The sequence below is a fragment of the Lissotriton helveticus genome, chromosome 1_1 (genome assembly GCF_964261635.1).
Source record: "Lissotriton helveticus chromosome 1_1, aLisHel1.1, whole genome shotgun sequence".
In the NCBI taxonomy this organism is placed as follows: domain Eukaryota; kingdom Metazoa; phylum Chordata; class Amphibia; order Caudata; family Salamandridae; genus Lissotriton; species Lissotriton helveticus.
Genome location: NC_136057.1, coordinates 896,337,283 through 896,363,771, shown reverse-complemented (window position 1 = coordinate 896,363,771; position 26,489 = coordinate 896,337,283). Strand labels below are relative to the sequence as shown.

The window sequence follows — 26,489 nt, the reverse complement described above, 5'->3', positions numbered from 1 at the left end:
AACAGGCCCCCATGTACACGGGGAGGGTGGTGGTGGTGGAGGGTGTGGTGTGTGAGAGGTCCAAACTACAACTCCCAACAGGCCCCCATGTTCACGGGGAGGGTGGTGGTGGTGGAGGGTGGGGTGAGTGAGAGGTCCAAACCACAACTCCCAACAGGCCCCCATGTACACGGGGAGGGTGGTGGTGGTGGAGGGTGTGGTGTGTGAGAGGTCCAAACTACAACTCCCAACAGGCCCCCATGTTCACGGGGAGGGTGGTGGTGGTGGAGGGTGTGGTGTGTGAGAGGTCCAAACTACAACTCCCAACAGGCCCCCATGTTCACGGGGAGGGTGGTGGTGGTGGAGGGTGGGGGGAGTGAGAGGTCCAAACTACAACTCCCAACAGGCCCCCATGTTCACGGGGAGGGTGGTGGTGGTGGAGGGTGTGGTGTGTGGTGTGTGAGAGGTCCAAACTACAACTCCCAACAGGCCCCCATGTTCACGGGGAGGGTGGTGGTGGTGGAGGGTGGGGTGAGTGAGAGGTCCAAACCACAACTCCCAACAGGCCCCCATGTACACGGGGAGGGTGGTGGTGGTGGAGGGTGTGGTGTGTGAGAGGTCCAAACCACAACTCCCAACAGGCCCCCATGTACACGGGGAGGGTGGTGGTGGTGGAGGGTGTGGTGTGTGAGAGGTCCAAACCACAACTCCCAACAGGCCCCCATGTACACGGGGAGGGTGGTGGTGGTGGAGGGTGTGGTGTGTGAGAGGTCCAAACTACAACTCCCAACAGGCCCCCATGTTCACGGGGAGGGTGGTGGTGGTGGAGGGTGGGGTGAGTGAGAGGTCCAAACCACAACTCCCAACAGGCCCCCATGTACACGGGGAGGGTGGTGGTGGTGGAGGGTGTGGTGTGTGAGAGGTCCAAACTACAACTCCCAACAGGCCCCCATGTTCACGGGGAGGGTGGTGGTGGTGGAGGGTGTGGTGTGTGAGAGGTCCAAACTACAACTCCCAACAGGCCCCCATGTTCACGGGGAGGGTGGTGGGGGTGGAGGGTGGGGTGAGTGAGAGGTCCAAACTACAACTCCCAACAGGCCCCTATGTTCACGGGGAGGGTGGTGGTGGTGGAGGGTGTGGTGTGTGGTATGTGAGAGGTCCAAACTACAACTCCCAACAGGCCCCCATGTTCACGGGGAGGGTGGTGGTGGTGGAGGGTGGGGTGAGTGAGAGGTCCAAACCACAACTCCCAACAGGCCCCCATGTACACGGGGAGGGTGGTGGTGGTGGAGGGTGTGGTGTGTGAGAGGTCCAAACTACAACTTCCAACAGGCCCCCATGTTCACTGGGAGGGTGGTGGTGGTGGAGGGTGTGGTGTGTGAGAGGTCCAAACTACAACTCCCAACAGGCCCCCATGTTCACGGGGAGGGTGGTGGTTGTGGAGGGTGTGGTGTGTGGGGTGTGTGCGACAGGACACAGAAATGTTTTCAAATCGATATGAACATGTAATGTCCACATTACTGACCAGCTCTATCTTGTCCCTCAGGTGATCGTGAACTGACTGGGGAAACCAGTACCAGCCGCAAGCCTCGCCTCCCACACATACCGGACTCTCTGGTGATGAGGACACAGGCAGCTCCGGTGCGGAGGATGGAGCGGGACCAAGCACACAGCCAGGGCCATCTGGCTCACAGGGACTCCCGGGCCCGACAACCGTCGCATGTGTGACTCCAGCGACACCTGCCTCTGTGATCTGCAGAGTCCCCACCACTACCACCACCACCAGTACCACCAGTACCACCAGTACCACGACTCCTGCCTGTGCCACCCAGCCTAACCCAGCGCACGATGCAGGTCCATCGGCCTCACACCCAAGCAGGGTGAGTGGGCCACAAAGGAGAGAGGCGACGGGACATCAGGCAATAAGGCGAGCCACACCCCGCCGTACAGAGGAAGGACAGCTACCCCATCCTGTGGCAGAGTCCCTACAAGCCCTTGCCAGGTGCCAGGCGTCGTACGACCGTTCCCAGGAACATGCAGATCGTGCACACCAGGACTCAGTGGACAACACCAACATGTTGCGCGAAATCTCTGGGTACCTTGGCCAGATCGTGCACATCATGGGCCAACAGACAACAATGTGGAGGGAATGGATTGGCCGGAACAACCCCCCCCCCTCCACCAATTGTCGTAGCGCCACCGCCACCGTCACCTTCACCTCCACCGCCACCGTCAACTCCGCCTCCACCGCCACCGTCACCTCCGCCTCCACCGCCGCCACCACCACCTGTGCCCCTGGCGACGGATGTGGCCCATGACCAACCTGCACCCCCAGCTGACTCGGTTCCACCTCAGAGACGGAGGGGCCGCCCGAGGCTGGAAGTGGGTGAGAGCAGTGTTGGAGCACCATCCACACGCTCCAAGAGGGGCCGCCAATGACTTTGTCACTGCCTGTGCCAGACATTCACCCTGCAAAGTATCCTGTCCCACATAGACAATCATAGCCACTGGTCTGCTGGACTAGCCTGACACCCCCCAATGTGGTGTCAGCACGGACATTTCATCTGCCATTACCTTCAACTCCAACTCCCTCCCCACCCACTTACTTGTAAATATTCACCAGCACAAAAGCACAACCTGTAAATAAATTTCACTTACACACTCAATGATGTTTTGCCTCCATGTTTATTCACATGATTGCCTTCAGAAACAGACGTAAACAGGTGCAGGGATCCTAGTCGTACATGATCATGGCGCTGCGGGAGTGACCTAGGGAAAATCAGAGACAGCAAACACACGTCAGGAAACAGATTCACACACATCACAACACACTGCACAGCAACATTACACAAACTACACTCATCACTAAAGCATGGGATGAGAGGACACACATCATGGAGACTTGTATGTCCAAAGAAATGAAGACACACATATGCAACCATCACAAACAAGAACACACAGCTGATGCACCCCACATCCACACAACACCAGCAAACATACATAAGGCATTGTCAACTGGCACAAGAGGTAGTTACTCACATTCAAGGGAAGTAGCGATCAATGAGCTGGCGCCTCTGGTCCACACCTTCCTCCTCACCACTATCCTCATCAGTCGACATGGGTGGGATGGGAGGCCGAGGAACTTCTTCGTCTTCAGGGTCCAAGAGCAGTTCAATGTCATTGCGCACTGCCAGGTTGTGGAGCATGCAGCAGGCAATCACGATCCTGCATACTTTTTCTGGTGAGTAAGGCAGGGCCCCTCCGGTCTTATCCAGGCACCTAAACCTAGACTTTAGCAGTCCAAAGGTACGTTCGATCACTCTCCGTGTCCTTCCATGTGCATCATTGTAGCGCATTTCACCCGCTGTCGTAGGATTACGTAGGGGACTCAGGAGCCAGGGCCTGTTTGGGTACGCCGAGTCGCCTAAGTAGGGGGATGACAGACACAAATATCACAACAAGAAATGGTGGTTACCCCATGCCACACAGAGATCACAAAAGTCCCCTCTGCACACTCACCAACAAGCCACGCTTGACCGGGTCGCAGATTTGCCATCAGTTGGGGGACAATGCTGCTCCGCATGATGTGGGCGTCATGTGCGGACCCAGGAAATCTTGCACACACATGGGAGATGATGTTGTTTGCCAGGCACACCACCTGCACGTTCAGCGAATGGAAGTGTTTGCGATTCCTAAAAACCTGCTCACGTGCCCGTGGTGGAATGATAGCGATATGTGTGCCATCAATTGAACCCACAACGTGTGGTATGTGGCCCAGTGCATAGAAGTCTGCTTTGACAGCTGCCAACTCTTCCGCCCGTGGGAAATGTATGTAGTCATTCTTGTACAGCATCATAGCTCTTAAAACATCCCGAAGTACCGTGCTGAACATGGACTGTGACATCCCCCCGGCATATCCAACTGTGTACTGAAAGGTGCCAGTAGCAAAAAAGTGTAGGGCAGCCATCACCTTTGCTGTGGGTGTAATGGAACCAGGATAAGTCCTTCGTGGCTGCAGATGAGGAGACAATTGTGCAACAAGCTCCATCAACCGACGTCGATCCAGCCGGAATTTCCTAATCACCTCCTCGTCAACCATATCCTCCAGCACAGTGTATGGCCGATGCACATTTGGAGCTCTCCTGTGTGGGAGAGAAATGTAACTTGGGTCAACTTACAAACGACGCATACGTGTGCAACTCCATCACATGTGAGCCAACATTAGCAACAACAACTTTTCTAGGGAGAATGGACATATGTGTGACATCTCTGATACTCTATACAATACGTAGTGCCCCTTTAACAAAGTGCAGCCACTTGCAACAGGAAGTGTGTCAACGCAACGTAGTCACATGTGAACCTTACTGACAATACGTGTGTCTTTACCCTAATGTTTAATAGCCACATCACAGACACACATGCAAGTGCATGCACACAAACGATAATGATACACACGCACCATGTCATCATGCACCAATGCCAACACCAATAATGTTGTCCATACGGTAATTACATGCATGGTGACACAACGTCCAAAACACATACACTGAATGCATGTGTACCACCACCACTGTAGTCACCTCGCCAGAACCACACACTGACAACAGATGCATAATTTGGCCATACAGCCGTGATGTACTGTGTAGTTGTGAAGATGTTATAACGTTTGTAGGGTCACACCCGACGTCAACACGTCCAAATGCACATCTGTTGCCCATTGTGTGCCCACCGATGGGCATAGTATGGACACACATGCAATAGTGTATGACATATGACCTTTCCCTATCACGCTCACAACCCTCATGACGCAACTGCACACAACACATCACGGTGCAGCGTCTGACAAGATAACATAATTGGCGCCGCCATGGCGGTGCACAACTACCGCTACTTTCCAAAGGCCATACGCGGCCAGCGGCCCTCTTCCCATTGGCTGCATGTGCACGGACCGTCACGGGCACACATCGGCAACCGCACGTGCAAGCTTCAGGCACGGATGCTTCAGTTGCAACAATGTACTATCACTGGCGCCACCATGGCGGTGCACGTACTCAGCGGGGGAGGTGCAGGCCTATACACCCTTTAGATGTACTCAATGGACATGCCAGTTCATGACCCCCCTTACAGTCACATTGCATCATCCACCGTACAACGGCCGGAGCGGCCGGGCCTAGGACGGCTGTGCCGGCCATGTCCACAACCGCCTTGCCAGGCCATGTCCACAACCGCCGTGCCAGGCCATGTACACAACCGCCGTGCAAGGCCATGTACACAACCGCCGTGCCAGGCCATGTACACAACCGCCGTGCAAGGCCATGTACACAACCGCCGTGCCAGGCCATGTACACAACCGCCGTGCCAGGCCATGTCCACAACCGCCGTGCCAGGCCATGTACACAACTGCCGTGCCGGCCATGTCCACAACCGCCGTGCCAGGCCATGTACACAACTGCCGTGCCGGCCATGTCCACAACCGCTGTGCCAGGCCATGTACACAACCGCCGTGCCAGGCCATGTACACAACCGCTGTGCAAGGCCATGTATACAACCGCCGTGCAAGGCCATGTACACAACCGCCGTGCCAGGCCATGTACACAACTGCCGTGCCGGCCATGTCCACAACCGCCGTGCCAGGCCATGTACACAACTGCCGTGCCAGCCATGTCCACAACCGCCGTGCCAGGCCCGGACTGGCACGGCGGTTGTGTACATGGCCTTGCACGGCGGTTGTGTACATGGCCTGGCACGGCGGTTGTGTACATGGCCTTGCACGGCAGTTGTGTACATGGCCTGGCACGGCGGCTGTGTACATGGCCTTGCACGGCGGTTGTGTACATGGCCTGGCACGGCGGTTGTGTACATGGCCTTGCACGGCGGTTGTGTACATGGCCTGGCACGGCGGTTGTGTACATGGCCTGGCACGGCGGTTGTGGACATGGCCGGCACAGCCGTCCTAGGCCCGGCCGCTCCGGCCGGTGTACGGTGGATGATGCAATGTGACTGTAAGGGGGGTCATGAACTGGCATGTCCATTGAGTACATCTAAAGGGTGTATAGGCCTGCACCTCCCCCGCTGAGTACGTGCACCGCCATGGTGGCGCCAGTGATAGAACATTGTTGCAACTGAAGCATCCGTGCCTGAAGCTTGCACGTGCGGTGGCCGATGTGTGCCCGTGACGGTCCGTGCACATGCAGCCAATGGGAAGAGGGACGCTGGCCGCATATGCCCAATCGCAAGTAGCGGAAGCAGTGCACCGCAACAACAGGGCCAGTCATTGGCCCATTTCACGAACACGCTTCCAGGGCTGACCAATTGCTGGCGACGTATGCCACTGACACGTGCTGAGGGTCCTATATATGTGTATTGTCCAAAAGCACACATCCTACCCTGGGAACCAGTGCTGCCTGTTCACCTCGACCTGCTGGTGCTGCTGAGCTGACCACCGACTGCTGCCTGTGACCATCACCTCGACCTGCTGCTGCTGCTGAGCTGGCCACCGACTGCTGCCTGTGACCATCACCTCGACCTGCTGCTGCTGCTGAGCTGACCACCAACTGCTGCCTGTGACCATCACATCGACCTGCTGCTGCTGCTGAGCTGACCAACGACTGCTGCCTGTGACCATCACCTCGACCTGCTGCTGCTGCTGAGCTGACCAACGACTGCTGCCTGTGACCATCACCTCGACCTGCTGCTGCTGCTGAGCTGACCAACGACTGCTGCCTGTGACCATCACCTCGACCTGCTGCTGCTGCTGAGCTGACCAACGACTGCTGCTCTAGTCCCATACTCCGTGATCTTGCCATGTCGAGAGGCAAAGAGATCCGGTCTCGTCCCTTCACCGCCGCGGAGCTTGATGTCCTCGTGGACGGTGTGCTCCGCAACTATGGACGACTCTACGGCGCACCCGGACGGGTGGTAAGTGCAGTGTGGGACATGTTGGTGTGCATGAGGGGGAAAAATGATCGTGCATACTGCTATCTTAGCTGTGTACTGTGGGCTCGACATATGTTCCGGATTGTGCATGGCTGCTGACAGATACGTGTTGCCCCTATGTGTGTGACAGGCCAACTGTCCACTGACTTACACCCATTTGTCTCCCATCATGGTAGGTCAAGCTGCACCTTCGCAAGGATGTGTGGAGGAGCATTGCACGGGAAGCACGGGCATTGGGTGTGTGCAACAGACGACATACACACTGCCACAAACGCTGGGACGACATTTCCAGGCTGAGCAAGAATGTAGCGGAAGTGACACTGGGGATGATTCCAAGGACGCCCCGTCTGGCACGACGCTCCATGACCCCTCTCATGCACCGTATCATTGCAGTGACGCATCCTAAACTGTCCGAACGTCTGAGTGTCGATCAACAGCAAACTAGCGGTGAGCATACTGTCTGTGTAGGAAACTTGTGAGCGCAATGCATGTATTGGTGCACAGACACAGTATTGAGTTCCGTGTTGCGTATGTATCTCTGTGATGCCATGTTGGTCCCATTGGGTGGGTGTCATTTGACATCCAGGTCCGCAATGTTGACACGCCAATTGCTTAGTAGTTGAGTGTTGAAGCACATTCCCTAGTGGTCCATGGCCGGAAATGTGTGCAGATGTACGTGCTCCTGCCCTGTCCGCATGCTGTACATGTGTCACGGCCACCAACGCTTATGTAATGTGAGGATGACTGGTAGAGGTGGGCCGTGTGCAGGATGGGGGCTACAATTACTTTGTCAGCTATGGAATTTGGCAATCCTTGTACTTCTGTACGTGAGTGTGCCCATGACTTACACCTCTTTTATGTGCATTTCAGCTATGACAGAGGACACTCGGCCACAGACGGAGGAGAACAGTCGAGGAAATGAGTCAGGGTCAGACTTGGCACACACGCAGACTGACACAGAGGAGGGCAGCGCCGGTGAGGGGGACAGGACCGTCCCTGAGGACTCGCATGTGGAGACACCATCGTCCTCATCTTCGGAAACTCTTGGTGAGCCTGCACTGTTGTCACAGACTGGGAGTGGGCAATCATCACCTTCTGTCGGAAGACAGCACACAGGGCCCATACTTCCGCCAACTGCACCATGTACTGTTCGTGGCCGCAGGAGTAGGGGGAGCAGAGTGGCGTTCGGTGCAGGCACCGCTGCCCCTGCCACGGTGAGCCAAAATGCACTGTGTGCTGAGGCCGTTGATCTGCTGCGACAGCTGTGTGTGGGGCAGACCAATATGACAAATGCTTTCCAAGACCATGATAGGAAGTTGGGGCAGGTGGTGGCATTCATGGAAGGGATGCATGGCGATCTTGCTGGTCTACACAGGACAGTGCAGTCATTGGCAAGCAGTGTGTCGTCTGCAATAGTACAGTCGCATGGACAGGGTGCTACTTCTGTTTCCCCATCTACACCACTGGATGTCTCAGGGGGTAGTGATTATTCAGAGCAGGACTCAAATACAGGTTATTGCACTAGAAGCAGCGTCAGACAGCACGTCAGGGCACGTAGGGCACAGACCCCATCCCCTAGATCAGCTAAATCTGTTCACGAAGACAACGTCAGATACACTGGAGTACACACACACGATCCACACGTGTTGTTGGGGGACATGCCTTCAGGAGCTACACAGGCATTCAACACAAAAGGTACTCCCAAGGCAAGGGATACTCACAAGTCCATGGACAGTCCCTTGGACAAGGCCACTCAAAAGACAAAGGACCCTCCTAAGAGCAGGGAGACTCCCAGGGGCAGGCCCACAACAGAGGAAAGGGACCCTCCCAAGGACAAGGACAGTCAGAAGACAAAGGCTCCTCCTAAGAGCAGGGAGACTCCCAAGGGCAGGCCCACAACAGAGGAAAGGGACCCTCCCAAGGACAAGGACAGTCAGAAGACAAAGGCTCCTCCTAAGAGCAGGGAGACTCCCAAGGGCAGGCCCACAACAGAGGAAAGGGACCCTCCCAAGGACAAGGACAGTCAGAAGACAAAGGCTCCTCCGAAGAGCAGGGAGACTCCCAAGGACAGGCCCACAACAGAGGAAAGGGACCCTCCCAAGGACAAGGACAGTCAGAAGACAAAGGCTCCTCCTAAGAGCAGGGAGACTCCCAAGGGCAGGCCCACAACAGAGGAAAGGGACCCTCCCAAGGACAAGGACAGTCAGAAGACAAAGGCTCCTCCTAAGAGCAGGGAGACTCCCAAGGGCAGGCCCACAACAGAGGAAAGGGACCCTCCCAAGGACAAGGACAGTCAGAAGACAAAGGCACCTCCTAAGAGCAGGGAAACTCCCAAGGACAGGCACACAACAGAGCAAGGTCCTTCTCCCAAGGCCAGGGACACACACAGAGAGCAGGTGTCTACTGGAGACAGGTGCACCACAGACGACAAGTCTGCTGGCAGGAACAGGGCGGCGACCAGGGCACAGGTAAAATCCAGAGACAACACTCCACCTAAGGATAAGGCACATCCTACGGACAAGGCTTCTAGCATGGACAATGACGCAATCAAGGACAGGCATACTTCACCCCTAGCTGCACTGAGGCTGATGTTTTCAAATGAACGCCAAACAGATGTCTCCGCGGCGGAGTCCCCCCATACCTCCACTCCCATCCGGGCCAGTCAGAAGCAGAGGAGGGAGTCCCCTGTTGTTGCATCCCCCATTACACATGATTCTGAGTCCAGACGGCAGGCACACAGCAAACGACAAGCAGGCTCCAGCACGTCCCCAGATACCCGATCCCCGGCTGCAGATGCTCCACCTATGGTGGGTGATAATTCTTTAAAGTCCCCACCACTTGGCAGTCCTGTCCTGTCCAGGGTGCACTCACACATCCCTAAGAAACGCAGACACACACCATTGACACCTGCCCACCCCGATGTCGCTCAAGGTCAGCTATCCCCAGCTCCCAGGGCCACCCTGCCTCCTGGCCCATACAGCCATGTGGCTCATCATTTCAGTGGTCCCAGTCGCGCAGGTGCAGTTGACTCTCATGTATCAGATAGTGGCACTGTGTCTGTTGTTGGCTCTCATGCATCATGTAGTGGCACAGTCTCTGTTGTGCCCTCTCCTGTTGCTGGTTCTGGCAGTGTATCTGGGTCTATGGCTCACGTGTCAGTGAGTAGATCTGTGGCTGTGTTGCACACTCCTGTTTCTGGTGCTGGCAGTCTGTCTGGGTCAGTGGGTCACGTGTCAGTGACTACATCTGTGGCTGTGTCTCACATTCCTGTTGCTGGTGCTGGCAGTGTGTCTGGGTGTGTGGCACATGTGTCTGTCACTCGGGCTGTGGCTGTGTCTCACACTCCTGTTGCTGGTGCTGGCAGTATGTCTGGGTCCGTGGCCCATGTGTCTGTCATTCGGGCTGTGGCTGTGTCTCACACTCCTGTTGCTGGTGCTGGCAGTATGTCTGGGTCCGTGGCCCATGTGTCTGTCACTCGGGCTGTGGCTGTGTCTCACACTCCTGTTGCTGGTGCTGGCAGTATGTCTGGGTCCGTGGCCCATGTGTCTGTCACTCGGGCTGTGTTTCACACTCCTGTTGCTGGTGCTGGCAGAGTGTCCGAGGCAGGTAGTTCACGCAGTCCCCCTGATTCTGTGATGTGAGGTGCTGATCACTTCACTCAAATGTTATTTCACATGGTGTGTCCATTGAGAACTGCGTTGCACTCTTGTGGTCCCTGGGACGGGTTGGTTGGGACACGTACTTGTGCTGCCTCTGATGTACCTGCTCTGTACTCCGCAATGCCCTGTTGATGTTCTGATGCTGCATTCTGCCCTCTCACGTGCTGCCTCTGATGGACATGTTCAGTGCTATGGACTGTTGTTGCACTTGGCCCCTCTCACGTGCTGCCTCTGATGGACATGTTCAGTGCTATGGACTGTTGATGCACTTAGCCCCTCTCACGTGCTGCCTCTGATGGACATGTTCAGTGCTATGGACTGTTGTTGCACTTGGCCCCTCTCACGTGCTGCCTCTGATGGACATGTTCAGTGCTATGGACTGTTGATGCACTTAGTCCCTCTCACGTGCTGCCTCTGATGGACATGTTCAGTGCTATGGACTGTTGATGCACTTAGCCCCTCTCACGTGCTGCCTCTGATGGACATGTTCAGTGCTATGGACTGTTGTTGCACTTGGCCCCTCTCACGTGCTGCCTCTGATGGACATGTTCAGTGCTATGGACTGTTGATGCACTTAGCCCCTCTCACGTGCTGCCTCTGATGGACATGTTCAGTGCTATGGACTGTTGTTGCACTTGGCCCCTCTCACGTGCTGCCTCTGATGGACATGTTCAGTGCTATGGACTGTTGATGCACTTAGCCCCTCTCACATGCTGCCTCTGATTCAGCTGCTCTGTACTTCACAATGCCCTGTTGATGTTCTGATACTGCATTCTGCCCTCTGATGTCCTGCCTCTGATGTACCTGCTCTGTTGGGCACAATGCCCTGTTGCTGTTCTGATACTGCATTCTGCCCTCTCACATGCTGCCTCTGATGTACCTGCTCTGTACTCCGCAATGCCCTGTTGATGTTCTGATACTGCATTCTGCCCTCTGATGTGCTGCCTCTGATGTACCTGCTCTGTTGGGCACAATGCCCTGTTGCTGTTCTGATACTGCATTCTGCCCTCTGATGTGCTGCCTCTGATGTACCTGCTCTGTTGGGCACAATGCCCTGTTGCTGTTCTGATACTGCATTCTGCCCTCTGATGTGCTGCCTCTGATGTACCTGCTCTGTACTCCGCAATGCCCTGTTGATGTTCTGATACTGCATTCTGCCCTCTGATGTGCTGCCTCTGATGTACCTGCTCTGTACTCCGCAATGCCCTGTTGATGTTCTGATACTGCATTCTGCCCTCTGATGTGCTGCCTCTGATGTACCTGCTCTGTTGGGCACAATGCCCTGTTGCTGTTTTGATACTGCATTCTGTCCTCTGATGTGCTGCCTCTGATGTACCTGCTCTGTTGGGCACAATGCCCTGTTGCTGTTCTGATACTGCATTCTGCCCTCTGATGTGCTGCCTCTGATGTACCTGCTCTGTACTCCGCAATGCCCTGTTGATGTTCTGATACTGCATTCTGCCCTCTCACATGCTGCCTCTGATGTACCTGCTCTGTACTCCGCAATGCCCTGTTGATGTTCTGATACTGCATTCTGCCCTCTCACATGCTGCCTCTGATGTAGTTGCTCTGGTGCCCACTTTGCCCATGCTCACGCATACACTGTGATTATACCCCTATTATGTACAATAAAGGTAGTCTATCAAGTCTCGTGGTTTGTCATTGTCATTCATGCTTGCGTACTACAAATGTGTATTTCTATTTGCTTCTCATCAGTGGTTTGGGTAACATGACACTCCCCCTCCCTACGTCACGACCCTTGCAGGTATTCCCCTCCAGACAGCCAATGGTTTGTGGCTTACCTGCGTCGGCGTCGATGGTGGGCCAAGACTAGGACGTGGTGGATCGCGAAGAGCATCGGGAAAGCGTGTAGCGCTGGGTCCATGGTGGCGAGCAGCTTGTGGTGGGTCTCTCTGCTGTGTCTCTTTTCCTCGCTGAGGGGAATCCGCCGTGTTCAGACAGGTTGTGTTTCCGCTGCGGTTTTATGTGTATTTTCCGCCATCTTGATTTGGGGGACGGTCTTAGACGTCAGTACGTACGGCGGAGCCTCCGGATGTGTTCCGTCCGCCGCGTGGTCGTGTGTAGTTCGACGGCGGTGCGTGCTTTTCCGTCGCGGACGGAAATTTGACACGTTTTCCTATCCTGATATGGCGGACGGAGTTTCCGCGGCAGGTGGACACGGAAAAGGCTTTTTCCGCCTACTCCAGGGCCGCGGTGGCTCTTCCGACCGCCATCCTAATGAGCCCCTAAGTTCCTAAATCTGTCTCTGGATACCACCGAACTTGCATCATTGTGGCAAACTAAGCTACCTTTATCATCATTCAAGCAAGTAGTTAAAAGGGCAGCAAACAGGCATTCGCTAATCAATGACAAGTCAACCTTCAGTCATCGGGCACATGCCTGGATGGTAATTCAATCATACACCATGCCAAAACCCGCAGTCTATTTCGGGTTATCCTTTTCATCATTTGTCAAATTGAAATACCTTAGCTTAAGGATGGGAAACCTGCCAACAAATGCAGATCAACCAGATTGGAGGAAATCGGACACCAAGGAGTGTGACTTATGTGGTGCAATAAAACAAGATTTTATCCACCTATTTTGCATCTGCCCCACCCTGGACCAGGAACAACGACGTTGGTTAAAGGCAAAATTCAACGACTATGGAATACGTACCTGTCGATCCACCATCATACAAGTTCTGTGTACTGCGGATCCACAATTCATTTGTAGATCAGTTAAGTTTGTTATGAACTTTGAGAACAAAAGAGGTGTCATTGTAAAGGGTCGTTAAAAAATTTCGATCAAGATGTAATGTAAAGAGGCAATAAGAACCCTTGTTCGACTCTTCTGGAAGAAATTGTACCAGCTATCTTTCGCCATTTAATGGTTTTACATAACCCGCAGCAGATCGACCAAATCTTGAAACGGAAGAACTGTACGAACTTTTTATAACAGCAAATAGATTGATTCACACTGACATTCAATCTCTGAAAAAAGACCATTTCTTGTCTAGAATTAATAAAAAACAGGTCGATGCAGTGAGTTTTCCACCTGACATTTTATGAATATAAATACTTCTTAATGTTTTTTTAACGAATTTTGAACTAATGTATCTTCACTTTTGTAATGGTTTTTTACTGACTATACAATAAATTCTAAATTCCTATAACAGAGTAAAAATTAATATTTTGTAATATTATTGCCAGCTTCTAATTTATTTGGTTTAGGGTAATTTGGGATGACCTGAAAATATACATGGATCAGATTACATATCCCACAGTGCAGAGATTTCACTGTCCTAGCATTACTGCGACCATGATCTAGCTGAGCATTTGTATGTCATTGCTGAATTATTTTTGCATTAGGAAGTAAAATAAATTAAAACCCTACCATGTGCAATTGGTGGCAATATGAATACGTGTGATTCTCTATGCCTCCTTATCCTTTCCCTTTGTTTGAGTCTTGAAGCCATCAATCTCTTTTTATTCTGCTGTTCTTGCCACTCCGGTGGAGACAATTTCTTCAAGAAGTCGCGATACATCAGAAATTCCTTCAAGATTTCTTCCTTTTTGGAAATATCACTGAATGGTTTAAACATTACAAACAAAATGAAATGTATACATTAAACAAGTACATGATGCTCATTGTTTTTTTTTTATTTTAATGTCTTGTACTGATAAAGGTAACTTATGCAAGTCATGTTTATTACCAAAATATGTTCACTGGATTGCATGTGCAGCTTAGTTTTATTATATATATTTAGCCCAATGGAATTACACCCAAGTTTACAAATATAGCACAGATATGAAGCATAAGACTCTCTATTCCATTAAACAATTGAAAACTAAAACAGCTCAATCCGCCTGTAGGAACCAGTTTCATGACTAGATATCAACTCTTGAATGATAAATGGGACCAGAGCAACACATATGCTCTATCTACGTCTCCAATCTTCTGAGGACCACTTTGTGGAAAAGGAATGCTTTAAACTCCATGCACCTCCACTGCAGTTGGTGAACAGGAGAGTGCAATTGAGTCTTTCTGATGCCTTCTTTTATAAACTTCTTGTATTATCTTGTATATCTTGTATAAACTACACTAAAGTATACAAATGTAATTCATCTCAACCACTGGTAATTACTCAAGGCGACATCTCAGTCCATCGGAATTTTGCACACCATTCCCCCTCAGGTTGGACCCAGTCATATGCAAATCAGTCCTGCTCCAAAGGAAAAAGGCTGACCCAAACTGCCAGGCCAGGTCCTCTCTGAACCGAAATACAAGCAACACTGGACCGGTTTTGTCCTAGTAAGGTTTCCTCAGCCAGGTATAGCTTGGTTCCAGTGACACAGTCAGCCCAGAACCCACGTCTGGGCATTCCCATCCCACTTAGGGCAGCACACTAAAGTATACAAAAGTGATGGATAGAATGCTTTAATTAATCACACCCACTGGAAATTACTCAGGGTTGCATCCCAGTCATCGTAATTTTGCATCCCATTCCACTTCAGGTGGGACCCAGACATATGGAAATTAGTCTGGATTCTGCTTCAATGGAAACATGCTAGCAAGAACTGCCAGGCCAGGTCCCCTCTGAACCGAAACACAAGCTACCCAGGACCGGTTTTGCCCTAGTAAGGGCTCATCAGCCAGGTACAGCTTGGTTTTCTGTGACACAGACCCACGTCTGGGCATTCCCATCCCACTTAGAGCAACACACTAAAGTATACAAAAGTGATGGATAGAATGCGTGAATTAATCACGACCACTGGTAATTACTTGTGGCTGCATTTTAATCCATTGGGCCCGATTCACACAAGTAATCCGAGAAAAATCCTAACTTTACGACTTTCAATTTTCACAAAAGGCATTTAGGAGTAGTAAAGTTAGGATTCCTAACTTTACTACTCCTATACGGAGAAATATCCTAACTTTAGGACTTTCGGTATTCACAAACGGCATACTGAGAATTATCAGCCCTGTCTTCTATAAAAGGAAGTAGACTCTAGAACCAGCAATTCAGATTTTTTTATAATACATTTATTTGCATACCTCAATGTAAACACACCACATTCTTCCAGCAGGCTACAATTTGCATTAGTTGGCTTGGCAATATGCTGCCCTATTTTCTTGCCTAACTTTTTAGCAACCTACTTTAATGCTCAGTAGCATCTATCAATAGTGGACAATTAGTTACGTTTATGTTTGACATATAACTTACAGTAACAAACAGAAAAAGAAATAAAGCATTGGTAATACATCGGTTTCGCGTATATAATGAATAAAGAGCTGTTTTCATCAATCATCGTCCGGAAGAATGAAAGAGCTCCCTGACAGATAAAACGAAACGGAAAGGATGTGGTGCAGCAGCCAGAGCTGCTGGCTAGGTAGCTGGGGATCCCGGTTTGGCAGCGCCATGCAACATCCTGTGATTCCATGCAAATCACTTTATCTCTCTGGGTGATAAATTGTTAAATAAATATGATGCAATAGTAAAAGGCAAAACTTTATGAAGATATAGCTCAACCAAAGCGGATGTCAACAGTATTTTGGCTTCAGGAAATTGATAAGAGAAGCAGACAAGGAACAAACATTGGTAAATGCAGGACAATATGCTACAGTCAATAGAAATGGAGGAAAGGTAAGTGGCACACACAATGAAGCCTGGAAAGAGAGGAGGCGGGATGTAAGTCCTTTTTAAGTTTATATTAAAACAATAGATTTCTCAAGCACAGTGCAAGCGCTGTGCAGACGAAACCTAAAAACAAGTCTGCTGGATGACAGGGTGCTCGGTACTGAATTGGGAGAATTATTGAGCTGTGTTATGGGTAAGGGCTCTCAGAGGTGCAACAATTGTATCGATAGACATATTGAAGTTAGGGAAGGGGTGATGCTTCCGTTGCTTTTGTCGAGGCATTCGCGAACCTCGCTTTCAATTGGTATATATCTGCGTACAGTCACCAGTAGGGTGGAATATTTGGCAGTTTACATCCACTGTTGGCATATCTATTATTAGGACAGTACCAGTTTCAGTGATCAAAGTTAGTCAGCTGCTTCTCCCAGGTCAATGTTATTTCTTAACATTCAGGCCACTTTTAACCACTTGCATGCTAATGACAAGGTGAACTCGTCATGAGGCACACTGGATCTGTGCTCATGACAAGGTCAACTTGTCATGTATATTGGGATTCATAAATATGCAGCATAGGAGGGGAAAACCCCTTAGCAGCCAAGTGGTGAAGCTCCCCCACACTTCCATATGCCAGGGCCCCTTAGCTTTTTTTCAACTTGTGCAGCGCTAAAGTCCAGCCACTATCAATGCCAGGTCAATAAACATGCTTGTCACCCTGTTGGCCTTAGTTCTGGGAAACAGACCAACCCCTCGGGTGTTCGAAATGTCGCATTTTGTAGTGCTTTCCACAACCAATACAACCCTGTTGGACCTGGCCCTTTTGGCAGGTTCACCCCGAGACTTTTTGCTTTTTCCTAGCCTGTTTCTGGAACCTGGTACAACCCCATTCCCATATGATCTTAATTCAAGGCAGTTCTGTACCTTATGATAGAAGTCAGCCCCCACTTCTATAAATATGGGGCAAAAGCAGCTGCAGATGGGAACATATAGTTCACTCTTTTGGAAGTGATGTATACCTTGTGTATATAATAGTAATTAATTGGTTTGAACCCCTCGTTGAGAGTGTTGTGCAGTATAGTAGCCTGGTTGCCTTCGCTTATTCAGGTTCCTGTGTCCTTTGACCATTGGTCATGAAGTGCAGTCAGTTCTATTTCAGACTGCAAGGTTAGCTTTATAAAGCGCTTGCCATCTGTAATGTATGTGGTGTTTAGGGTGCTGTGTGCGGCTGTTTACATTGTTGTGGTTTACCAACAGTTGCGCACTTCTGGACTGGACCATGGCCCCGTATATCAGAAAATGTCCCTCTGTTATCTCATAGTCCCAACATAAATCCTGAAACACAATTATGTATACACCAGTGTAGACAATCCCAAGGAGCCCTACCCAAGCCCCAGAGTGCATATTATAGTATACAAGTATCCCAGTGCAGGGAACTAAAGGCGTTTTCTATGTCATCCGCAAGGACCAGGGCCACCCTCAAACCTTTTGCCTTCTTCCTACTATTTTTTTGCTGAATTTGTTTTTGTTTTTTGTTTTTGTTGACATTAGGAGAAAACAACCTTAACAACAATGCCTTAACCACAACTTACCTTTACAACGACTCCTTTACAATGAATATGTCTTTACCACAAATGTCTTTACAATTAATTCTTTTACCATACATTTGCCTTTACCATGCACAACTTTACAAAGAAAATGTAAGCATTTTGCATATATTTATATATATAAATATATATATCACTGCTCCTTTTTACCTTTCGCCGGTGCACTCACAGGCGGGTGCTTTGATCGCGGGGGTGTACCTGCATTGATTAATTATAGCTCCACAGTATCAGGAGGAATCCTTTCCTGAATAAGAAGCCGAAGAAGGCGACTGCCATGACGCGTTTGTTTTGCGCAAGTGAATAACATTTGAAACTCACCCAGTGAGTGCTTCTTATTCAGAAAAGGATTCCTCCTGATACTGTGGAGCTATAATATATATTATACAATAACAGAGACAGGGATGCATACATTCACATAGTTTAGTTACTAATCCATGTATTAAGTGAGACACTTTTAATTACTCACTTAAACAGACAGTCAGACAGCTACTAAATCCTCCATCCAGACAGTTATATATCCACTCAATCTTACAGATTGGTATATATATATATATATATATATATATATATATATATATATATATATATATATATATATATATATATATAGTGCTGCCTCTTCTTCCATTTCCGTCTCGGAAGCTTCTGATCCAGGGGCTGATTATATCTAGATTGGATTTCAGTAATGCAATCTATCTGGGCGCCCCTAAGGCCACTCTGAACAAACTACAGCAAGTTCAGAATGCGGCGGCACGAATGCTTAATAACATCTCTATGTCACGGTCGGCCAAACCCGCATTGAGGGCTTTGCATTGGTTACCGGTGCGAGAAAGGGTGAAATTTAAATCTCTCTGCCTTGCACATAAAATCTTGCAAGGTAAAGGCCCCCCCGCTCTGCAAAAGATGGTGACCCCTTACAAGGCAAGTAGAACATTCCGCTCAGACGAAAAACACCTACTCAAAATCCCTAGGGTTAAAAAAGCCCACTCACGAGGTAAGAGATTTTCTGTAAAAGTTGCAACTCTTTGGAACTCACTCCCTTTAAGTTTGCGTTCTGAGTCATGCCCCTTGCGTTTTCGTAAACATCTGAAAACTTTTCTTTTCTGTTAACCGTTGTTCTTCTACTCACTTAAGTATTACTTTGTTTGGTTAAGCGCTGGGATGCTCTAGGGTAGCCATGCGCTATACAAGACTGCCTTAATAATAATAATATATAAAATACATATTTAAATTTCAAACTAAACCACATTCATCAGTGATGTCATTTGAGATGTCATCAGTGATGTCACTGACCTTGTCAAGAATGATGTAATATATGACATCATCAGCAGTGCACTGCGGGTGCATGAGTTATAGTTAGCAGAACTAACTATAACAGAGGAATTTCTATGGTTTTGTATGAGTGAACTGTCCAGCTAACTATAACACCCCTGAAACCTATGTGTTTTTTCTGTGAATTTCTAAGGTTTTTTAAATGCTAATTTCTAACTATAACGTCTCTGAAACCTATGGTTTTTTTCAGTGAATTTCAAAGGTTTTTTAAATGCTAATTTTTAAGTGTAATAGTAGGTATACCTATTTTTTTGTACTGATTTTCTACAGGTTTTTAACTGTTTATTTATAAATATTTTATTCATTAAATAACATTATATATTTTTCTGAAAATTGCAAAAAAAAAAAAATTTTTAAATCCAAACTGAAACATTGTTAAATTTTTTTTGTTTTATTTTTTTATATTAATATATTTATATACTTATTGGTATGTGACCTGTCCGCGACTCCTGCTCCCGCACATTCGTGAAACATGCGCATTATGGAACGCAACGCTTTTGCTGTGGCAGGTCCTGCGTGACATCATATACGTGCTAGGGCGTGCTGGGTGCGAGACTCCCGCAAAAAAAATGTATGTTCTAAAATGATATGTATGTGTCTTTAATATACATATTAGGGCAAGAGATTATCTAAGATATTAAAAAAAAATAGTATAATTGTACTTATAATAAACATATTTTTAAATATATTTTCGCGAAATACGGGTGCTTGCTTCGTGAGCGCAGAGTGCGCAGATCCCATGTGACCTAAAAAAAAAGATTTTGTTGGTTCATATCATTTCCCACTGTAACTATTGAAGGACCCCACCCATTCTTGTTGGAGCATCTTTAGAGAGACATCTCTTTTCCTACAAGAACCCTTTTTGCTTGTTTTTTTTGGTGCTTTTCAAAAAATATTAAACAAAATGGCTTCTGGACAGCAGTAGGAGGAAGTATCTTCTGAAGAAGAATTCCTGCAGGAGGCACCACGTCCACAGAGGCCGGAATCTGTTGTGTGAAAATTCTTCACTTTTCCACCTGGAGAGAAGAAAGTAAATGCGAGATGGGTGACGTGCAAAATTTGTGAGCGAGTCCTGTCAAGAGGCAGTGAAAAAAAATATTCTTGTGGCACTGCTTCTATGTACAAGCATCTCCGGACCACACATCCTCTCAATCTTGCTCGTGAGGAAATGAGCCGAGCTGCTATGAACCTCTGACCTGCTGTGGCAAAGTACGTCTGGAGCGTCCTCAGGAACACCTGCAATGGACTTTAGGCCAGAATTCGCCTGTCTCGAGCAACACTGCATGAAGTGTAAGAAACGAATATGCTTTGGTGAGCAGTCGGTGGATGCAGTTTGTGCTGCGCAATGCAACCATTGTTGCTAATTTTTTTTGTTTATTTTTGGAATGATAAGTAATTCCAAAAGTTTCCTGTTTTATTCGTTCTTTTTTTTGTTCATTTTTTGAAAAAACACCCAAAAAAATACAAAATTGTTCCAAAAAAAATACATAAGAAAAAAAAGTTCTTATCAGAACTACCTTATCTGGTTAAAGAAAGAACTATAATTGCAAGGTAATGTGTGAAAGTTTGGTTGAATATATGTATACAGTATGATTGACTGAAAGAATGCATTAGCAGTGTATGGTGAATTTATAGGTGAAGATTTATGAGGAAGTACTGCAGCGTGACACTGCAAGATCTTTAGCTGCACTGCACTGTGCAACTTCCAAAGCACAGGGATGTGACATATGTACATGAATATGTTGCAACTCTGTGCTTCTCTCTGCACTGCTGCACAAACTGCAGCCATGCAGTGACACAGGCACCCTTGCACCATGGTGCAAGGATGTCTGTGTCGTGTGGAGACTGTTTTTGTACAGGAAGGGACACCTTCCTGCACAAAAACAATCAGTAAAGGCATTTTCCTCTTTCAATGTATTCTGTGGAAAGCAGCATGCATTGATAGAGGAAAACATGAGGAGAAATGAAACAATTCTCCTCGTTGCGCCTTGCTACATCAACTCTAGGATGGTGCAGCATTCACACACATCTCCAGATGTACGGTTTCTCATAAATCTGGAGATGTGTCTTGTTCTATGAGTGTTGCGTGGGAACACCCACAGCAACACCTATGTAAAGCCCCTTCAACGCAAAGTTCTGTGTATGGAGGGGTCGTATTTACAAGGAGAGGAAAAACCACGCAGGGTGGCTTTTCCTCTCCTTGTAAATATGAAGGAGTGCCTGGCGCCATCACTATGTTACAAAAAGTGACGTACTGGTGGCGAAGGGTGCTTGTAAATCTGCCCTATAAGTGCTTAGGTATTGGCAGACTGATACAATAGGAACATAGTACTGGATGGGTGATTGAAGAATTGCATGAGACTGACAGGAGGTATCCTACACTGCATGGGTACTACTTCAGTATTTAATGGAGTGGGCCAATAGTATGTATCTGCTTAGAGATTTGTAGGGATTATGCACAGGAATATTTTATGTGTACTTGTGTTGGTGCCTAGGTCATTTTATAAGAATACCACTAGTAACTGGAATGATGACAGTGCTGCAAACAGAGTGAACACTTAATTTATAAGTGCTTATGTATTGGTGGAGTGATAGGATAAGTAGATAGTGGTAGATAAGTGATTAAAGAAGTGCATGGGACAGACTGGACGATTCCTACACTGCATGAGTACTAACTGGGTATTTAGAAGAGTGTATCAAAAGTATGTGGCTAGTTAGAGGTCTGCATGGATAGTGCACAGCATATGATAGCTGTACTTGTGTTAGTAGCTAGGCCATTCCATAAGTTCATGACTAGTAACTAGAATAATTACACTATTACAAACAGAGTGTATAAATAATTTATAAGTGCTTAGGTATTGGTGGAGTAAAAGGATAAGTAGACAGTGCTGGATGGGTGATTGGAGAAATGCATGGGACAGACAGGAGGATTCCTATACTGCATAGGTACTAACTGGGTATTTAGAAGAGCGTATCAATAGTTTGTAGCTGATTAGAGGTGTGCATGCATAGTGTACAAAATATTGTACCTGCACTTGTGTTAGTGACTACGCCATTCCTTAAGTATACGACTAATAACTGGAGTAATTTCAGTGTTGCAAAGAAAGTACGTGCTGAATTTATAAGTGCTTAGGTATTGGTGGAGTGATAGGATACGTAGATAGTGCTCGATGGGTGATTGGAGAAGTGCATGGGACAAACAGGAGGATTCTTAGGTTGCATGGGTAGTACTTTACTAATTAGATGGTTAGAGGTTTATATATATAGTGCACAGCTGAATGTATAGCGCATTGATAGTGTTTAGATTACTTAATCTTACCTTGACAGTAGTACATATCAAAAAAATGCTAAAAAATGTTCTCAGTTATTATAAGTGCTTAGGTATTAGTGGAGTAATAGGTAGTGCTGGATGGGTGATTGGAGAAATGCAAGGGACAGACAGGAGGATTCCTACACTGCATAGGTACTAACTGGATATTTAGAAGAGCGTATCAATAGTATATTACTGGTTAAAGGTCTGCATGCATAGTGTACAAAATATTGTACCTGCACTTGTAATAGTGACTAGGCCATTCTTTAGGTATATGACTAATAAATGGAGTAATTTCAGTGCTGCAAAGAGAGTGCATGCTCAATTTATAAGTGCTTAGGTATCGGTGAAGTGATACGATACGTAGATAGTGCTGGATGGATGAATGGAGAGCTGCATGGGACAGACAGAAGGATTCCTAGACTGAATAGGTGCTAACTGAGTATTTAAAAGACTGTATTAATGCTATGTAGCTGATGAGAGGTCTGCATGCATAGAGCACAGAATATTGTAGCTGTACTAGTTTTTCTGGCTAGGCCATTCCTTAGGTACATGACTAGTACTAGAATAATTTCAGTACTGCAAAGAGAGTACATGTTGAATTTATAAGTGCTTAGGTATTGGCGGAGTGATAGGATACGTAGATAGTTCTGGATGGGTGATTGGAGAAATACATGGCACAGACTGCATAGGTATTAACTGGGTATTTAGAAGAGCGTATTAATGGTATGTAGCTTGTTAGAGATCTGCATGCATAGTGTACAAAACATTGTACCTGTACTTGGGTTAGTGGCGAGGCCATTCCTTAAGTATATGATTAATAACTGGAGTAATTTCAGTGCTGCAAAGAGAGTGCATGCAAAATTTATAAGTGCTTAGGTATTGGCAGGGTGATAAGATACGTACGTAGTGCTGAATGGGTGACTGGACAAGTGTATGGGACAGTCAGCAGGATTCCTAGACTGCATAGGTACTGAGTATTTAAAAGACTGTATCAATGCTATATAGCTGATTAGAGGTCTGCATGCATAGTGCACAGAATATTGTAGCTGTACTAGTATTGGTGTGTCTATGGTTTCGAGAATGGTAGTCTGTATTTTAGGGAGTGAGGAGCTGCATCAGATGATCACGTGGATGATGTCATCAGCGAGGTCATTTGAGATGTCATCAGTTATGTCACTGATCATGTCATGAGTGATGTAATATGTGACATCATCAGCAGTGCATTGCGGGGGCGCGAATTATAGTTAGCACAACTAACTATAACGGCCGAATTTCTCTTGCTTTGTAAGAGTGAAATGCCCAACTAACTATGATGTCCATGAAATCTGTGTTTTTTCAGTGAATTTCTGAGGGTTTTTTAAATGCTCATTTCTAACTATAATGTCCCTGAAACTTGTGTTTTTTATATATATGTATTTAATCTCCTATCACTCTTACAAGGAAGGAATCAGCACTCAGGTTGTAGTTTGGAAGTATTTAACCTACAAAGGACGTGATCCACGCGTTTTGGCTTGTCCGAATCTTGATAACGATACAAGACGTCATTGTAGCATCCTTATTTAAATGTACAAATGCTTCCAGTTGCCAACTTTAACGAAAGACTACGTATTACTTTAATCCAAAAAGCTGGCGGCCATATTGGCCTGGTCACGATGTGAAAATTCAGGAATTGATACCATAAAGAAAAGAAAACAAGTGTTAATATGCACACAATGCAATTTCAGCATATCTTGCCCGTGACCGCCATACCTGTATGTTCGTCAACCTGACTTATTCATAATAAGCATACTTAGGATTGCAAACATCAACGTAAACAATGGACTACACATTACTTTAAAGTGAAAGGCTAGGGGCGTGGCCAAGATGGTGGCCGGATAGGACATATCCTCTCGAGCTCCTGCCCGCTGCCTCCAGAATCACCCCAGCACGGCCCCTCTGGGGCTCAGTTGAGCGAGGAGTCCCGGTGCGGTGCCTAGAGGACAGCTTGGGGGCTGTCTGGAGACCGGGGACGGACCGGAGAGAACTGCGGCACTCAACCCCGCATGTGACTCGGGAGGCAGTCCCGGCTTCCACGTCCGCAGGAGGCCTCAACCACGTGGCGGTCCGCGGGGCGGACCGCCGAGGCCGACGCCTTCCCTCCTGGCCATCGAGGGACTTACCTGCTGTCTGGCACCTGGCTCGGCTGGGAGATGGCTACAGACGGCGGGGCCATCAGCGACACTGGGGCCAAACCGGCAGAGAGACCTACTCCACAACTCCAGCTGCGTGGCCTATTTTGCTACTGCAGCTGTGGAGGGAGGAGCTTCTTGCCGCGGGGGCGCCGGATGCCTAGCACGGCCACTGCGGAGGCCCAACAGAGCCTGATGCTTGGTGCGCGTTGAGTGCTGCCTGCGGCCCGGTCCCTGCTTCCCTGGACTGGGCCGCGCAGATCCCCGGCCACAGCGAGGGGCAGACTTGCTTTGCCAGCCCGCCACATACCCAGAGCACAGAAGGGCAGCAGTGCTGAGTGGAGCGCTCGGTGTTACCGCAGCCTCCCGCTTGCCCTTCCCTTCATCAGCGGTGGCAGAGGCTCCCGGCAGTGTCCTCCAGAGGCCTCCCTTGGGGGGAGGCCCATCCTATCCTTGAGCCACAAGACACCAGGGTGCTTGCCCAGGAGCTGCCCTGCCGCCCTGAACGACCGGCCGCCAGCGCCTTCAGAAGGCAATAGCGCACCACTGCCAAGGACCCAGGCCCCTTTGCCAGTGGACCAGACCACGCCGATCCCTGACCCACCGTGAGCAGCAAGCTGACCCAGCAACACACAGCGGGGTGGTGACAGAGGTGAGACCAAGGGGCCCAGGGGCGGGCCAGGGGCTGGCGCTGCTCCCCTGCATCGGACTCTTAGATCGCGGCGATTGTCCCTGGCACATGGCGCGTCCCGGCCCACAGCAGAAGTCCGCCTGGGCTCAGTGGAGTTCCGCAAGCTAGAGGCGGAGGAGGGCTGTTTCCTGGCACTCATAGCGGCGAGGTTCCAATAGCCCGGAGAAGGTTGTGGATACGCAGTGGACATAGCTGTCTGGGCTTGCAATCAACTCTCCCCTGGGACATGAAAGACTGCTGGTACCCCTCATCGCTCTTCGCCGGTGTCATCTACCGTGATACTGTACCTGGTGAGCCATACCCGAGCCGATCCTACCGCTTATTCTGCCCCGGTGGCGTTGGGGGCAGGCGAGACTTGGAGTGCGCTCATGCGAGGCCGCTGCAGCTCCTACCAACTATGGAGCGAGCCCTCACACGGTGATCGGGCTCATCCTCATTGGTGGCCTGGGGACCCTGGGGGGGAATCGGGCTGAGTGACTAACCAAACGAGAGTGGCGGAGGTGGGTGTCAAGTTTCCCCCCCAGATGGGGAGGAGACAAGTTCCACAGGAGCGAAGATGAAAGTCCCCCACACTTCCAATTAGCAACGACCAGAGTGGGATTAAAACACACTCAATGCCAACTGCTCCCAAAAAGTGTGGGGGGAAAATCCAAGGAGTATACCAACTCTCCCCCCAGCTGGACGTTTGTAGCTGCAGTCTCAAAGGCGGGAGAAAGCTGTAACAAACATACAATAAGTCTATACTTTAAACATAACCTCCAGGATTAATAAACATGTGTTCAACATGAAGTTCCACTTACCCCACGATCATGAGCGTCAGGTCTTGAGTGAGTAGACACAAGGGTAGCTCTGGAGAGGCCAAGTGCCAGGTGGGACAGGAGCAGCACCTGGCTAACAACAACAGACATGAAAGGCTCACTCACAACCAGGGGACGTCTTCCCGCCTATGCTAAAAAACACAGCGCGGTAAGAACACAAAGTAGTCAAAAATTCACACAGTCCTGCTCATAAACTGAAGACAGAGCAGGGCTGGACCACCAGAGACACAGATGACAGACTCCGTCCACTTATAGAGCTAAAGACAAAGTGGATCGGAGTACACACACCACGTCCGACTCGTAAGCTTAAGACAGAGCGGAACGGGTGTACACCAAACACACGCATAAATGAGA

At 48.8% G+C, this 26,489-nt stretch overlaps 1 protein-coding gene across 2 annotated transcripts in view; it reads right to left on the bottom strand.

The window, feature by feature from the left end:
- Positions 1-26,489, bottom strand: part of CCDC38 (coiled-coil domain containing 38) — a 2,097,275-nt gene that overhangs the window by 1,606,597 nt on the left and 464,189 nt on the right. For both annotated transcript variants that reach the window (XM_078675825.1, XM_078675815.1), the window contains exon 7: positions 13,968-14,158. In XM_078675825.1, coding sequence (XP_078531951.1) covers positions 13,968-14,158 — 191 coding nt within the window. The remainder of the gene's footprint in view (positions 1-13,967; positions 14,159-26,489) is intronic.